Source organism: Phoca vitulina, unplaced genomic scaffold (genome assembly GCF_004348235.1).
Source record: "Phoca vitulina isolate PV1807 unplaced genomic scaffold, GSC_HSeal_1.0 scaffold109, whole genome shotgun sequence".
In the NCBI taxonomy this organism is placed as follows: domain Eukaryota; kingdom Metazoa; phylum Chordata; class Mammalia; order Carnivora; family Phocidae; genus Phoca; species Phoca vitulina.
In genome coordinates, this window is record NW_022589812.1 from 1,563,318 (window position 1) to 1,580,067 (window position 16,750).

Consider the following 16,750-nt stretch of genomic DNA (forward strand, 5'->3'; position numbering starts at 1 on the left):
ACCCACTCATGTGGTTTTTAGAAGTCTTAAGTTTCTCATTGGCTATTGGCCAAAGGTTTCAGTTTCTTACTGTGTACACTCAAGTATACTCACAACATGGTGGCCTGTTTTCCCCAGAGCAAGTAACTCAAGATAGGTAGTCTTTGTATAATCTCAAAAGCGGCATCTGTCACTTCTGTGGTATGCTATTGGTCACACAGACCAACTTGGTTCAATGTGGGAAGGGGCCCCACAAGAGTGCAAATATTAGGAAGTGACATCACTCAGGGCCATCTTGGACTGGAAGGCACACACAGTTTTCACCTTCTCTCCTCTGGTAGTGAGAGTATGAAGATCCAGTTCACCTCCTCCATCTCCACAAAGTCCCACCCCAGTACCTCTAAGAAGATCTTCTACCCGTTGTTTCTGTTTAGACTCTCTCCAGATTCCCGATCACCACCCTCTGCTGTGTCCCCACCATCTTCCGGCTGCTGGTACAGGAGGATCTCACCAGGTACAGCCAGCCCATCTGTTTGGCGCTTTGGGGACCTAAGTATGTGGATATACAGCAGTTTATGTACACACGCATACCCATCCTCTCGACCAACTCTGTCTCTGTCTCATCTCTCTCTCTCTCTCTATATATATATATATATACACACACACATATATACACACATACATCTGTGATTCTTTCTATACAGAATATATATCTAGAATATTATATATATCTGTGTTCCTCTATCTCACACACACACATGCTCAAGCATACACATCTCTATCCTTTGCAGATGCCCCCAAAAAATGAACTTCTGCACCACCACCTCCTGCCCAGGAATTTGCATCCAGATGGAATTGGATAGATTTAAGATAGTCTGAAATTTTAGCACTTGAGGTGGGCTGTCTCTCCACAAGGGCATCTCTCAGCAGTATGTCTTCTACTTCTGTGAGGTTGGAGAAATTGTTGGATAATTGTTAGCCACCCGTGGAGTGGGATTTGTGGCTAGGGCCTTAGGTTTGGGGGACCAGCAAGCCCACCGTAGTAGATGTTCCATCCCTCAGGCCCAGACTAACTCCATTCAGCCACTCTCTGAGTGAATGCCATTGGATATCCCACTGAAGGCAACAAGACTGTGTACGTGTGGCTCCCATCCTGGGTGAATCCAAAGGAACATCTGCTAGCAGGACAAGTCTAGTTGCTGAAGTGTATGGACAGAGACCTATGACCCTTCAGTAGCTTACTGACTCTGATCTATGTTTGCCTCTTCTATTCTCTCCCCTCATCCCATGTATCTGTCCATGAAGCACCTAAGGGGGAGTTCTTACATGATTCCCCTGGTGAATTCTTCTCTAATGTAAGAATTTATCCCATTCATTGATCTGTCATGTATACCTTAAGATCAAGGTTTTAACTGCAAGCAGACTCTGAATAACTTGTTGAAGAATAGTTTGGTTGAAAGGTACTAGGTAATACTAATTAATAGTCAAACCAAGTTTATCCAAAGGAAAAAAAATGGTTGAAATGTATTTGCAACCACCAATTTTTTACATTTTGGATAATTTGTTGAATGGAGGGGTAGTTTTACAACATATGTTGGAATTTTTGGCCCATTTGTCAGAATTGTCAGATTCCTAGGGGGCTACTTCCTACCTTTTAAATTTGTAATCAGCTGATCTTTTCTTCTTAAAAAAATTTTATTTATTTATTTGAGAGAGAGAGAACACAAGCCGGAAGGGGAGGGGCAGAGAGAGAGGGATAAGCACGTTCCCCCACTGAGCGGGGAGCCAGGTGCAATGCGGGGCTCGATCCCAGGACCTTGAGATCATGATCCGAGCCGAAGACAGACGCTTAACTGACTGAGTCACCCAGGTGCCCCATGTAATTGGCTTATCTTTTTTAACCAGGTGGTTGTCCTAACCAATTTATTTTTGGCCAGTTCACCTGGAGTTCGCTATGTTATGCCAAAACCTACTTATATGAGGTTCCAGTTTTATTCCAAAATCAGATAGGATTGATTTTTTAAAAAATTATCCGCCCATGAGGAATATGCCTGCAAAGCCAGAGGATGGGGCACTTGGAACAGATGATAAAGCCTGGACTTTACCCTGTAGTGGCTTTAGATGTGTAGACCTGAGCAGCATTGTTGGGTCCTGTGGGGGGTGGAGGGATCCTGACACGGGTGGTCTTGTTTTCCAACTGAGAAAGGTACCAGTTTCAGAGCCTGAGGCACTGTTTGACTGGAGGAGAGGCACTGAATCCTGACGTGAGAGAGAAGTGGAAGAGCCAGGTGGGCCTGGAGCTGCATGAAGGCTATGGCCAGTCTGAAACAGTGAGTGCTACTGGGGCCCGGGTCCCTGCCGCAGGTCATCTCCACCTGCACCCTCAGCCACTTGGTGGAGATGACCAGCCCGAAGAGCCTCCTGCCTTCCTGGCTGTGACACCCATCAGGGACTGCCCTGCCCCCTGGGAGAAGCTGATAACAAAATCCCATCAGCTTTTCTTCCCTTTTGGTTTAAAAGATAAAGTGATTTCACAATGACACCATAGCCAGCAAACCTACTCTCACGACTGCAGGTACCATTTGTCTCCACCAGGACAGCCTCCATCTGTCTCTGGTCAGAGCCCAGGATCTTACCCAGTATTCCCCACAGCCATCCGGGCAGCAGAGAGTTGGGGGTCAACTGAGTCTTTTGGCTTAGCGACACATTTGGTTCTTTATGTGTCAGTGTCCAGTAGGGCATTCAATAAATGTTTGTTGACTATGGAAAGAAGAGAAGGAAGGAAGGGAGGCAGAAGGAAGGGAGAGAAACGAAGAGCAGGTAGGAGAGGGGAGAGAGAAGGAGCGGTAGAAGGCAGAGTGAGAGAAAAGGTGGACACCAGGAAGGGGAAGAAGCTACAGGGATACGTCTCCACCTTTCTGGACCTGCTTTCTCTCCAGGTTTTAATCTGTGCCAATTCAAAAGGCATGAAAATCAAGTCTGGATCCATGGGGAAAGCATCTCCACCTTATGATGTGCAGGTAGGCAGCCTCCCCCAACTGTTATTGAGGCTTGGCTCAAAGAGGAGAGCAAAATGCATGTCCTGGTTAGCATCAGCCGGCTCAGCTGGTGGGGTGGTCTGGCTGTGCAGATATCCAGACACGGCCCTGTGATCTCTCTGCCAGATCGTGGATGATGAGGGCAACATCCTATCTCCAGGAGAAGAGGGGAATATTGCTGTCCGAGTCAGGCCCACCCGGCCCTTCTGTTTCTTCAGTTGCTATTTGGTAAGTGGCAGGGAATGGCCATTTTCACACTGATTTCTGTGTGTCGAGTGTTGTGTTCTAATATTTATAAATACTTACTTGTTTAACCCTTGTAATAACTGCATGAGGTAGGTTGGCACTATTATTGATAAGGTGCTATTATTGATAAGGAAATGAGAAAGATTGACTTACCCAATGTCAGGCAACTAGTATGTCCAGGACGTGAATTTAAGCATGGGTATGTCTGAGAGAGCAAATTTATAACACGGGACACCCCATCATTTTAATGATGAGAATTTTTTTTAAAGATTTTATTTATTTGAGAGAGGGAGAGTGAGCACAAGAGAGCACAAGCAGGGGGTAGGGGCAGGCAGAGGGAGAAGCAGACTCCCCACCGAGCAGGGAGCCCGATGTGGAGCTGGATCTCAGGATCCCGAGATCATGACTTGAGCTGAAGGCAGCTATTTAACCACCTCAGCCACCCAGGTGCCCCTAATGATGAGAAATTGCAGCTCAGAGAAGAGAAGGGACTTCACGAAAGTCAAACTGCAATTTGTGTCAGAGCCTAATTTCAGGATTCTTTGTGTCTTAAGTCTTGTGTGGCTCAGAAGGGGTCTGCTGGCAGGGCTGTGTCCTAGGATTCTAGTCTAAGTTTCTGTGATAATCCAGGAATGACCTCTCCCTTGTGCCTGCTTTGGTGGGTGTTTATGATGCGCTTTCTTTTTGTTAGACCCTTCTCTATAAAGCTCTACTGACATGGTTTTCAACTTGGTGGCACATTAGAAAACCTTGGAAACTTCAAAACATGACTGGTATTCAAGCCCCACTTGATGAGATTAAACTTTCTGATGATGTGGATCAGTTCCCCTGGTGATTCGAAAGTGCAGCCAAGGTTGAGAACCATGGCTTTGTAAGGAATTCCATCTGGCATGTATATGATGCCATCCGTCAGCTACAACACTAGAAGGAAGAGATAAAGATAAGTCCATTTGTTTTTAGAATGGTGAGTATGTATTTTAGTGGCTTTTTTGTGACTACAAGAGAGATAAGTCTTTCCTGGTATTTCATTTAAAGTCACAGAAACTTACCTACCAGAATAAACAAACAAACAAACAACTCCCCTCCCAAAAAACCCCGAACAACAACACAGTAATACACCAAGCAGAGATAATTTTCAAATTTTAGTGTATTTCCATCTAATCATTTTTTAAAATTTTTTATTGTTATGTTAATCACCATACATTACACCATTAGTTTTTGATGTAGTGTTCCATGATTCATTGTTTGTGCCGTCTAATCGTTTTTGTAAGCAATAGCAAATCCTTGACTTTTCTGAATAATTCATTCATTATTTATTGAGTGGCTACTTCATGCCATTAAGTCTATAGCAATGACAGAAAGACAAGACCTGGTCCTCACAGGGCTCACATACAGGACCTTTGTGGGTCAGTGATCGTTCCATTGAGAGAGTCAAGTAATTTGTAGAGTTATTTGCTGGACAGGAATCTTTACTTTTTTCAACTTTTTCTTTTCAGCACCAGCTGTTGGTTTTCTTCTTGGGTCATTTTTAACCAAGGAAAAAAAAAAAACCATTAAATCTCAGTATTATGCTAAGCAAAGTAAGTCAGTCAGAGAACAACAAATACCATATGATTTCACTCCTATGTGGAATTTAAGAAACAAAACAGACGAACATAGGGGGAAAAAAGAGGGAAACCATAAAACAGACTCATAACTATAGAGAACAAACAGGGTTGATGGAGGGGAAGTGGATGGGGAATGGAGATGGGTATTAAGGAGGCACTTGTGGTAAGCACTGGGTGTTGTAGATAAGTGATGAATCACTAAATTCTATTCCTGAAACTAATATTATACTATATGTTAACTGGAATTTAAATAAAAACTAAAAACTAATAAAAATAAAAAGATAAAAAAATCTCAATGAGAAAAAAGTGATCTGTCATGTCAACTTGGTCAGAAATAAAAGTTTGATATATTCATACATAGCTAAGTTTTGGCAGTTTCTTCTATTTAGTTGGTCATTTGTTTTATCCCTGTACTGATACCATAGAGCCTCATCCAGGAAAACATTCTCATAACTCTTAATGTCTACTAAAGCAAGCCTCTCCTTCTTCCTCAACTTCTTCAGAAATATTTTACCTACTCTCGGCTCTCTACTGTCTCATGTACATTTTAGAATCAAATTGTCAAATTCCATGGAAAATGGTTAATGAGTGTCACTAAGTCTGTAGATCAATTTGGGAGAATTAACATATTTATGATATTAAGTCTTTCTATCCTTCCATTTATATCTTCTTTACTGTTTTGTAGAGTTTTTTTTTTTTAAGATTTTATTTATTTATTTGACAGAGAGATAGCACAAGTAGGCAGAGTGGCAGGCAGAGGGAGAGGGAGAAGCAGGCTCCCCGCTGAGCAGGGAGCCTGATGTGGGGCTCAATCCTAGGACCCTGGGATCATGACCTGAGCTGAAGGCAGATGCTTAACTGACTGAGCCACCCAGGCGCCCTGTTTTGTAGAGTTTTAAGTTTTCTTTTTATACTTCTTCCAGATTTTGTGTGAGATTTATTTTAAGGTTTTTTTTTTTTTTAAGTGTAACTCTTTTTTTTTTTTTTTAAGATTTTATTTATTTATTTGACAGAGAGAGAGAGATAGCGAGAGCAGGAACACAAGCAGGGGGAGTGGGAGAGGGAGAAGCAGGCTTCCCGCCGAGCAGGGAGCCCGATGTGGGACTTGATCCCAGGACCCTGGGATCATGACCTGAGTTGAAGGCAGACGCTTAACAACTGAGCCACCCAGGTGCCCTATTTTAAGGTATTGACAGCTTAGTTTTTTGCTTTTTTCTCTGAATGCAGTTTTAAAATTGAGGCATAATTTACATACAGTAAGTGTACCTACGTTACATGTATATAGGTCAATGACTTTTGACCCATGTATACACTTGTGTGACCATCACCACAATCAAGATATAGAACATTCTTATCACCCCAAAGAGTTCCCTTGTGCCCCCCAGCAGTCATTCCCCAAGCCATTGGCAATTGCTAAATTATTTGGTGTTGCTAATAGAATACTTTTGCCTTTTTTTTTTTAAAGAACTTTATGTAAATGGAATCATAAAGCATTCATATTTGTGTGTCTGGTTTCTTTTTTTTTTTTTAAGATATTTATTTATTTGACAGAGAGAGAAAGCATAGAAGCAGGGGGAGAGGCAGGGGGAGGGGGAGAAGCAGGCTCCCTACTGAGCAGGGAGCCAGCATGGGGCTCGATTCCAGGACCCTGGGATCATGACCTGAGCCAAAGGCAGACGCTTAACCAACTAAGCCACCCAGGCACCCCTGGTTTCTTTTTTCTTTTTCTTTTTTTAAAGATTCATTTATTTATTTGAGAGAGAGAGAGAGAGAACACAAGCAGGGGGAGCGGCAGGCAGAGGGAGAGGGAGAAACAGGCTCCCCGCTGAGCAGAAGACCTGACGTGGGGCTTGATCCCATGACCCTGGAATCCTGACCTAAGCCGAAGGCAGATGCTTAACCGACTGAGCCACCCAGGCGCCCCCTGGTTTCTTTTTTTTTTTTAATTCATTTCTTATTTTATTTTTTAACTTAAATTTTACTTAGTTAACATACAGTGCAATATTGGTTTCTGGAGCAGAATTCAGTGATTCATCACTTACATACAACACCCAATGCTCATCACACGTGCCCTCCTCAGTACCCATCGCCCATCTAGCCCATCCCCGATCCACCTCCCTCCATCAACCCTCAGTTTATTCCCTATCATTTAGAGTCACTTAATGATTCATTTCCCTCTCTTCTTTTTTTCTTCCCCCCCTTCCCTTATGTTCATCTGTTTTCTGTCTTAAATTCCACATATGAGTGAGATCTATGGTATTTGTCTTTCTCTGACTTATTTCACTTAGCATAATACACTCTAGCTCCATCCATGTCATTGCACATGGCAAGATTTCATTTTTTGATGGCTGAGTAATATACCATTATATATACATACCATATATACATACCAAATATACATGTATACATAGATACATAGATGTGATAGATACACACACACACACACACACACACACACATACATACCACATCTTTTTATCCATTCATTAGTCAGTGGACACTTGGGCTCTTTCCATAGTTTGGCTATTGTTGATAATGCTGCTATAAACACTGGGATGCATGTAACCCTTTAAATTTGTATTTTTGTGTCCTTTGGGTAAATACCTAGTAGCACAATTGCTGGATCATAGGGTAGTTCTGTTTTTAACTTTTTGAGGCACCTCTATACTGTTCTCCAGAGTGGCCATACGAGTTTGCATTCCCACCAATAGTGTAAGAGGGTTCCCCTTTCTCCACATCCTCGCCAACACCTGATGTGTCCTGTGTTGTTAATTTTAGCCATTCTGACAGATGTGTGGTATCTCATTGTGGTTTTGATTTGTATTTCCCTGACCAGTGATGTTGAGCATCTTTACATGTGTCTGTTAGCCATCTGGATGTCCTCTTTGGAAAAGTGTCTATTCATGTCTTCTGCCCATTTCTTAACTGGATTGTTTGTTTTTTGGGTGTTGAGTTTGGTAAGTTCTTTATAGATTTTGGATACTAACCCTTCATCACATATATCATTTGCCACTATCTTCTCCCATTCCGTAAGCTGCCTTTTAGTTTTGTTGATAGTTTCCTTCGTTGTGCAGAAGCTTTTTATCTTGATGAAGTCCCAATAGTTCATTTTTGCTTTTGTTTTCCTTTCTGGCATTGTCTAGTAAGAAACTGTTACGGCCGAGTCAAAGAGGTTTCTGCCTGTGTTCTCCTCGAGGATTTTGATGGTTTCCTATCTCACATTGAGGTCTTTCATCCATTTTGAATTTATTTTTGTGTGTGGTGTAAGAAAGTTTCACTCTTTGCATATTGCTGTACAGTTTTCCCAACACCATTTGTTGAAGAGACTGTCTTTTTTCCATTGGAAATTCTTTCCTGCTTTATCGAAGATTAGTTGACCATATAGTTTTGGGTCCATTTCTGGGTTCTCTATTCTGTTCCATTGATTTATTTGTCTGTTTTTGTGCCCGTACCATACTGTCTTGATGACTACAGCTTTTTAACATAGCTTGAAATATGGAATCGTGATGCCTCATTTTGTTTTTCTTTTTCAGGATTGCTTTGGCTATTTAGGGTGTTTGTGGTTCCATACACATTTTAGTATTGTTTGTTCTAGGTCTGTGAAAAATGCTGGTGGTATTTTGATAGGGATACATTAACTGGGTAGTTTGTTTTGGGTAGTATAGACATTTTAACAATGTTCTTCTAATCCATGAGCATGGAATGTTTTTCCATTTCGTTGTGTCCTCTTCAATTTCTTTCATAAGTGTTCTATAGTTTTCAGAGTACAGATCTTTTTCCTCTTTAGTTAGGCTTATTCCTAGGTATCTTATTATTTTTGGTACAATTGCAAATGGGATCGATTCTTTGATTTATTTTTCTGCTGCTTCGTTATTGGTATATAGAAATGCAACAGGTTTGTGGACAATGATTTTGTATCTTGCAACTTTGCTGAATTCTTGTATGAGTTCTAGCAATTTTTTGGTGGAGTCTTTCAGGTTTTCTACATAGAGTATTATGTCATCTGCAAGAGAAAGTTTGACTTCTTCCTTGCCAATTTTGATACCTTTTATTTCTGTTTGTTGTCTGATTGCTGAGGCTAAGATAAGATGTCCAGTACTATGTTAAATAGTAATGGTGAGAGTGGACATCCTTGTCTTATTCCTGACCATGTGGGAAAGGTTGTCAGTTTTACCCCATTGAGGATATTTGCTGTGGATTTTCTGTACATGGCCTTTATGATGTTGAGGTATGTTCCATCTACCCCTACTTTGTTAAGTGTTTTTATCAGGAAAGGATTCTGTATTTGATCAAATGCTTTTTCTGCATCTACTGAGGATCATATGGTTCTTATTCTTTCTTTTATTAATGTGGTGTATCATGTTGATTGATTTTGCAAATATTGAACCATCCCTGCAGCCCAGCAATAAATCCCACTTGATCGTGGTGAATAATTATTTTAATGTACTGTTGAATTTGATTTGCTGGTATTTTATTGAGACTTTTTGCGTCCATGTTCATCAGGGATATTGGCCTATAATTCTCCTTTTTCGTGGGCTCTTTGTCTGGTTTTGGAGTTAAGGTAATGCTGGCTTTGTAGAATGAGTTCAGAAGTTTTCCTTCCATTTCTTTTTTTTTTTTTTTTTAACAGTTTGAGGAGAATAGTTATTAACTCTTCTTCAAATGTCTGGTAGAATTCCCCTGGGAAACTATCTGGCCCTGGACTTTTGTTTGTTGGGAGATTTTTTATTACTGATTCAGTTTATTTGCTGGTTATGGGTCCATTCAAATTTTGTTTCTTCCTGTTTCAGTTTTGGTAGTTTGTAGGTTTCTAAGAATTTGTCCATTTCGTCCAGGTTGCCCAGTTTGTTGGCATATAATTTTTCATAGTATTCTCTTATAATTGTTTGTATTTCTGTGGTGTTGGTTATGATCTCTTCTATTTGTGATTTTTCTCTATTTGGGTCCTTTCTCTTTTCTTTTTGATAAGTCTGGCTGGGGTTTATCAATTTTATTAATTCATTCGAAGAACCAGCTCTTAGTTTTGCTAATCCGTTCTACTGGGGTTTTTTGTTTGTTTCTATATCATTTATTTCTGCTCTAATCTTTATTATTTCCCTTCTTCTACTGGCGTTAGGCTTTATTTGCTATTCTTTTTCTAGCTTCTTTAGGTGTAAGATTAGGTTGTGTATTTGAGACTTCTTTTGCTTCTTGAGGTGGGCCTGTATTGCAGTATACTTCCCTCAAGGACTGCCTTTGCTGCATCCCAAAGGTTTTGGACTATTGTGTTTTCATTTACATTCATTTCCATGTATTTTTTAATTTCTTCCTTAATTTCCTGGTTAACCCATTCATTCTTTAGTAGGATGTTCTTTAACCTCCATGTATTTGTGGTCTTTGCAAATTTTTTCTTGTGGTTGACTTCTTAGTTTCTTAGCATTGTGATCAGAAAATAGGTATGGTATGATCTCAATCTTTTTGTACTTGTTGAGGGCTGATTTGTGACTAGTATGTGATCTATTCTGGAGAATGTCCCATGTGCACTCGAAAAGAATGTGTATTCTGCTGCTTTAGGATGAAATGTTCTGAATATATCTGTTAAGTCCATCTGGTGCAGTGTGTCATTCAAAGCCATTGTTTCCTTGAATATTACTATGTTTTAATAAGTTGCTGAGTTCCCTAAATCTACCTTCATGGTCCATCACCTTTCTTTCCCTCTTCTTTTCAACTTCATTATTTTCCATAATTTTATCTTCTGATTCACTGATTCACTCTTCTGTTTCATCCATCTTCATTTTTATGCCCTCCATTTGGAATTGCATCTCAGTTATAACATTTTAAATTTTGGTCTAACTAGATTTTAGTTCTTTTATCTCTGCAGTAAGTGATTCTCTACTGTCTTGTATGTTTTTTTCAAGCCCAGCTAGTATCCTGTTAATTGTTGTTTTAAATTCTAGTTCAGACATCTTACTTATATCATATTGATTAAATTCCTGGCCATGAGTTCTACCTCCTCTTCTTTCTTTTGGGGTGAATTTCTCCATATCATCATTTTGTCCAGAAAAGAAAAGAAGAAAGAAAAAGAAAAAAGAAAACAACAACAACAAATCAAAAACCTAGATCCTGGGTGTGTCTTGGTCTGCTTGTCAAAAGAATCTAGATCCCAAAATAAGAAAGGAAAAAAATAAAATATAATGAAAGTAAACAAAAAAATAGTATATATATATGGTATATATAAAAACAAAAATTTTAAAAATTAATAAATTTTTAAAAAGAATTGAAAAAATAAGAAAATAAATGAAAAAAAATAAAGAATAAAAGTACAAAGGAGGCTAGATACTATTTTCCCCTAGAGCTGAAGCTTTGCAGCCCTCTCTGATCAGAAGACTTTGTGTGAGTGAGTTGTTTGTGCTGGTCTTCTGGGGGAGGGGCCTGTTGCACGATTCTCAGGTGGACTTACTTAGTGGAAATGGGTCTCCAGTTTGCAGGGAGGCAGGGCTTGGTGTAAGCAGCTCTGGACTCCACTAGGTGGTGCTGTTTTGCTCCCTGAAGGCTTTCAGTGATGATGGGCAGGTTAAATATGGCAGCCCCCCTCCCCCTTCCAGTCCCACAGTTGAAAGTTCATGCCCCCAACTCTTCAGTGAGCCCTCACAGAAGAGCAGTCAATCACTCTTGTGTCCCCGGTTTCCATCAGAACCCTGCATTCACCCTGCCTGTGTCTGAGCTTTTTATCTCAGGCATGCAACTGAATTTCAAAACTCCAAATTTTAGGGACTCCTGCAGGTCGGACTGTACTGTTCCTCCCCCACGCTTCTGCTGTTTGCCAGGCCTGTCCCAGGAAAGAGGTCACGGGACCTCGGAGTGATTCGCAGTTTATGGCAAAACAGAGCAGAAAGCCAGCACCTAGACTGGCTGTTCTCAGCCGGCTTCCACACTCCTGTGCCTGGGAACAGTGCAGCACTTAGGTGCCATCTGTTCTTCTTGCGACCCAGAGGATCCTGAGACCACAGTGTCGCATGTGAGTTCTGCCCTGCTTCGCCACCTGAGCACCCTTAAGCCAGGCATGTACCCATGGTAGCAGACTTCTAAAAGTTCTGATTTTGTGCTCCACTGCTTATAATACCTTGTGGTAGCCTCCACCGTGGGCTCCCTCCCTGCCGCCGTATCCACAGCTATGTCTCCCCAAATTCAAGCCTCTGCACCTCCTACCTACCAAAAGGTGGCCCCTTTTCTACTTGTGGACTTGCAGTTTTTGTTCTCTCAGACCTCTGATTGATTTCTTAGGTGTTCCAAATGATTTATAGCTATCTAGCTGTATTCGAGGGACGAGACAAGCTTAGGGTGCCCCTGATCCTCTGCCGTCTTAACTCCCTGTCTGGTTTCATTTATTCAGCATAACTGTGTGTTTTGAGACATACCCAGATAGTTGCACACAGCAGTAATTTGTTTTTTTCTTGTTGAGTAGTAGCTTCTTGAAAGCTTTGAGACTCAGAGTTTGATTAGTTTTTCCTCTTTCCTCTCCTCTTGTCTTTTGGACAACTGCTCAGTTTCTACCTTCAGTGATTCCTGAGCACAAAAAGTATCAGTGTGTTCTTTTATCCTAAAAAACAGAGCCAATGGCCCTGTGTCCACCCTCCTGCATTCAACTATGCTTCCTCGGACCCTTCCAAGGGATGGTAGCAAGTGGCTGTCCTTAATCATTTCCTGGCATCTCCTTCCATTTAAAAGAGAGAAAAATGCACAAATTCACACCTCCTCGTCCAGTGGGAAATTCTGGCCAGCATGGTCTCTTGGAACTGCTTTTAGGGGTCCCCAGCCTCCTGCACGGGCCTTCGAGGGCTGTAGCTGGCTTGAGTGGCTGTGCCAAGATGGCCCTTCACAGACTTACTTTGTCCTCCAGAACAATCCTCAGAAGACAGAGGCATCAGAACGAGGGGACTTTTACATCACGGGGGACCGAGCCCACAAGGACAAGGATGGCTACTTTTGGTTCACGGGAAGAAATGATGATGTGATCAATTCCTCAAGGTCAAGCTGACTGCTCTGTCCTTCTGCTTTTGAAGCTTCATTGGGGGGGAGGTGGGAAGCAGTCACTTGGAAGGGTTTGTTTTTCTCTTCCAGCTACCGGATTGGGCCCGTTGAAGTGGAAAATGCCCTTGCCGAGCACCCTGCTGTTCTGGAGGCTGCTGTGGTCAGCAGCCCAGACCCCATCAGAGGGGAGGTAACTAGTCCAGCCAAGAACATTGCCTCCTGGTTCTATACCTGTTTGCACCCAGCAGAGTATTTCTGAGCCTGCATGTAGTACCGAGGTACTACAAAGTCTGAAATGCCACCATCGGGCACACATTCCTTTTGGTTAAGCATTACCCTCATGTCTTTAGAGACATACTTTTGGGTCAAATGGACCCAGAACTGGGTCCAAAAGAGGTGGACTGTTGGAAAGAGATCTTGGCAGTGGGTGCAGGCTCTGTCATCCAACCTGGCCAATGAAGAGTCCTTTCCCATTTGCAGATGAGGATATAGCAAGCACACCAGACATGGCTGCTGCTGATGGTTCTAACCTGGGAGGAATATCCACCTTAAGGGATGACAAAATAAGTATCCAAAGTGACCCTGATGTATCAGAAGGATGGGCCAAATTTAATAAGCTGACCTTTCTCAGGAGAAATGCAAATTCCTTCCCATGGGTCCCAGAGGAATAGATAGAATGGGAGAAATGAAGCTCATAGGCAGGCCTGTGTGCTTTTCACTGGCTGTAAATCCAACATAATCCTACAGTATAGTGTAGTTACCTTATGAAAGTTAGTACAACATCAGGCAGTGTTCTCAGAAGCACCAGGGCCAGAGGAGTGGGTCTCTAAGTCAGGGCCCTAGACTACTCATAGCTGCATCATCTGGGATTCTTATTTAAAATACAGATTTCTAGACCTCAAATCAGTCTTGCTGAATTAGAGTGAGTGAGGATGCAGCCCAAGGCTTCTTCATTTTGACCAGAAGCCCCTATCCAAGTGATTCTGATGCCAATTAAACTTTGAGGCCAATGATGTAGAATAAGGAAGGTGGGAGCCCTATGTATATTCTGGAGAAATCACACCTGGAAAAGTACACCTAGCTTTGTATACCCCAAATTAGCTGGGGTTGTGACAAATGGCTGTGTGCGGTTAATCTACATATAGTACTCAGAACAGAGCCTGGCACATAGAAAATACTCAATAAATGTTTGGTAGTTTTAACAATCAGAGAGAGCCTTTCCTAATAACCAGATCTATCTGAAAGTGAAATGTAGTGAGATGCCCACCTTTAGGAAGCATGCAAAGATGGTGAACCCCCTCCTAACAGGATGTTGTTGACAGAGCTGTATGCTGAGGTGGGTAGCAGGCTACTGGCCTTTGAATTCTTCCACTCCTGTCAGAAACCATGTTCTGTTGTACTCCTCGTCCTTGGTGGGAGGCAGCCTGCAAAGAAAGGCTCAGGCAGAAACAACCAAGGTACAGAATGTCCCCTCAGGACAGAGGGCACTGAAGCTGTGCAGCAAAATGTTTGCTGGTTGCAAACAGTTGTACATGCAGGCTCAGAAATACACACCTCCCCTTGGAAGTGGTGTGCATTATTCCCAATCCTGCCTATTCAAGCCTCTGCTAGCTAATTTTCCAGTGAGAAAGATTTGGAAGTAATGGACCCTGAGGAGTTTGTGAAGCTCCTTTCTCCACAAAGTATTTGCATCAGAAAAGAAGATCATTGGCTACTCATGTTGTTATATCAGGAGAGGGGAGCAGTATGGGGAATAGGTAGAATCCTGGAATCATTCCACAAAAGCCAGTGTTTCCAATAGTTGGTCCTGGAATGGAGGCAACAGGGGAAAAAAAATGGTGTTGTCCATTTTGCTGGCTGAGCCAGAGGAGCTGGTAGGACTTTCATGCTTAGGTGGCAAAAGGAAGAAAACGTTGCTATAAAGGGCCTGATTCTTTCTGATTTTGGAGGGTTTGTTTTTGTTTTCTTCTGGCAGGTGGTGAAGGCATTTATTGTCCTTTCTCCAGCTTACTCCTCTCAAGATCCTAAGAAACTAACCCAGGAGCTCCAGGAGCATGTGAAAAGGGTGACCGCTCCATACAAGTACCCCAGGAAGGTAAACATCAGGGGTTCTAGGACTTGATGAGCTGAGAAATCCCCTGAGCACACACTACGTTGGCTCTCAGTCAGGGCCAAGCCCGGGGTGGGGGGTGGGTGATGAAGGTACAAATAACTGAGCTTCTCCTTCAGCCTTTTCTCCCTGTTTCCTCACTGGACCCTCCCCAAACCACATTTTATTCCTACTCTAAGAAGTGACAGACACCGGATTTGGGGGGTGGGAGGGTGGGGGGGATGGTGCTGAATCTCTGCGGGCAAGGTCATGTGCCCCAGACTAGCCATTTTGGTCATTGCCATTTAGAGAAAACTGAGTCATGCAGGCTTTCCAACAAAGTGACAGAGGGTATGAAGTCAGAAGTCTTTCTAGGAAATGATGATTTCAAACTGTTTTTGTTTTATGGTCACTAGGTGGCCTTTGTTTCAGAATTGCCCAAGACGGTTTCTGGAAAGATCCAAAGGAATAAATTGAGAAGCCAAGAGTGGGGGAGTTGAGAGACAACCCCCAGAAGGCCCGATAGGCCTCTGAAGCTTCTAAGAGGAACTGTTGGGATCACTGGTTAGTCCTTGTTTGGAGCATCATCCCTTCAACCCTATGGACATCAAAGGCTTTCAGTTTCAAATGGGCATCTCCAAAATCGCTGGGAGGAGCCTGGAAGAGAGTGGAAGAATGTCACTAGCCCAGAGTGCACAGCCCCTGCCAGTCTAGCATATGTTTGATGCCTTGACTTCCCCCTCCTCGCTCTGAAGGCAACCTCAGCAGCTGATGCTCTGAAGGACAGGTCACCATAAAGTCAGGGCTCCTGTGATCTCATCACTGCCGGTCATTCAGGGCCAGTGGGGGTGTAACCACTTGATCCTTTTGATAAAGCCATTTGATAATCATATCCAGGGCCATGAAAAATTGGTCCTACCCTTTTGCTCAGAAATTCCATCTTTGGTAATCACTACAAAAGACGGGATTCAAGGATATTTACTTGAACATTGTTTAAAACTGTAAAAAAAAAAAGGAAAAAGGAAAAAAAATCAATGTCCAACCAATAGGACAATGATTAAGTTGTAGTAGATTAACTCAATAACATATTATGTGACCTTTAAAAATATGCCTTGGGGCCACCTTGAGCTAAATTAATTTTAAGTCATAATAAAAACAATATATGTGTAGTGGAGAACCATAACTTTGAAAGGTAAAGGAAAAACTATGGGAAAAAAGCCTGAAAGGAAATACTTACGTTAAAAGTATTGAAAATAGTGGATGATAGTTTTCTCCTTTCCTCTGCGTTTCTCTATTTTCCAAGCTTTCTCAGTGAGCATGTGTAACTATTGTAATGAAAAAATTATCTTAAAGAAACAATTCCCCCAAACCACACTCTGCCTCCATCACATCATCCCTCAAAGACTAGTGTATTACGTTGTGACCACAAAATACACAAGGACCCAAAACCACATCTCAGTCCCAGAAACAGAAAGAGGCGGCTCTGGGCCTCTGAGACCAGCCATGCGGAGACGAAGCAGATGGAAACTCAACGTGATCTTCAGTGCTGCTTAGCCAAACCCCAAGATCTCCATTCACCCACCAATCAATATTTATTGAGCACCTACTCAGTGCTGGGCTCTGGGAATGCAACAATAAGCAAAAGCCAACCCAGTCAGCACCTGTATTAATCTGTTTGGACTGACAAAGTACCACAGACTGGGAGGCTTGCTTGCTTGCTTCCTCTCTCTCTCTTTCCTTCCTTCCTTCCTTCCTTCCTTCCTTCCTTCCTTCCTTCCTTC

At 42.2% G+C, this 16,750-nt stretch overlaps 1 protein-coding gene across 1 annotated transcript in view; it reads left to right on the forward strand.

Annotated features, from left to right (window-relative positions):
* LOC116628029 (acyl-coenzyme A synthetase ACSM5, mitochondrial-like) overlaps positions 1–15,446 on the forward strand; it is a 35,115-nt gene extending 19,669 nt beyond the window's left edge. Inside the window, exons 6-13 of the mRNA XM_032398067.1 lie at positions 414–493; positions 2,186–2,309; positions 2,919–2,999; positions 3,144–3,245; positions 12,750–12,877; positions 12,971–13,070; positions 14,856–14,975; positions 15,402–15,446. Of these exons, the coding sequence (XP_032253958.1) occupies positions 414–493; positions 2,186–2,309; positions 2,919–2,999; positions 3,144–3,245; positions 12,750–12,877; positions 12,971–13,070; positions 14,856–14,975; positions 15,402–15,446 (780 nt within the window). The remainder of the gene's footprint in view (positions 1–413; positions 494–2,185; positions 2,310–2,918; positions 3,000–3,143; positions 3,246–12,749; positions 12,878–12,970; positions 13,071–14,855; positions 14,976–15,401) is intronic.
* Positions 15,447–16,750: the final 1,304 nt, after the last annotated feature.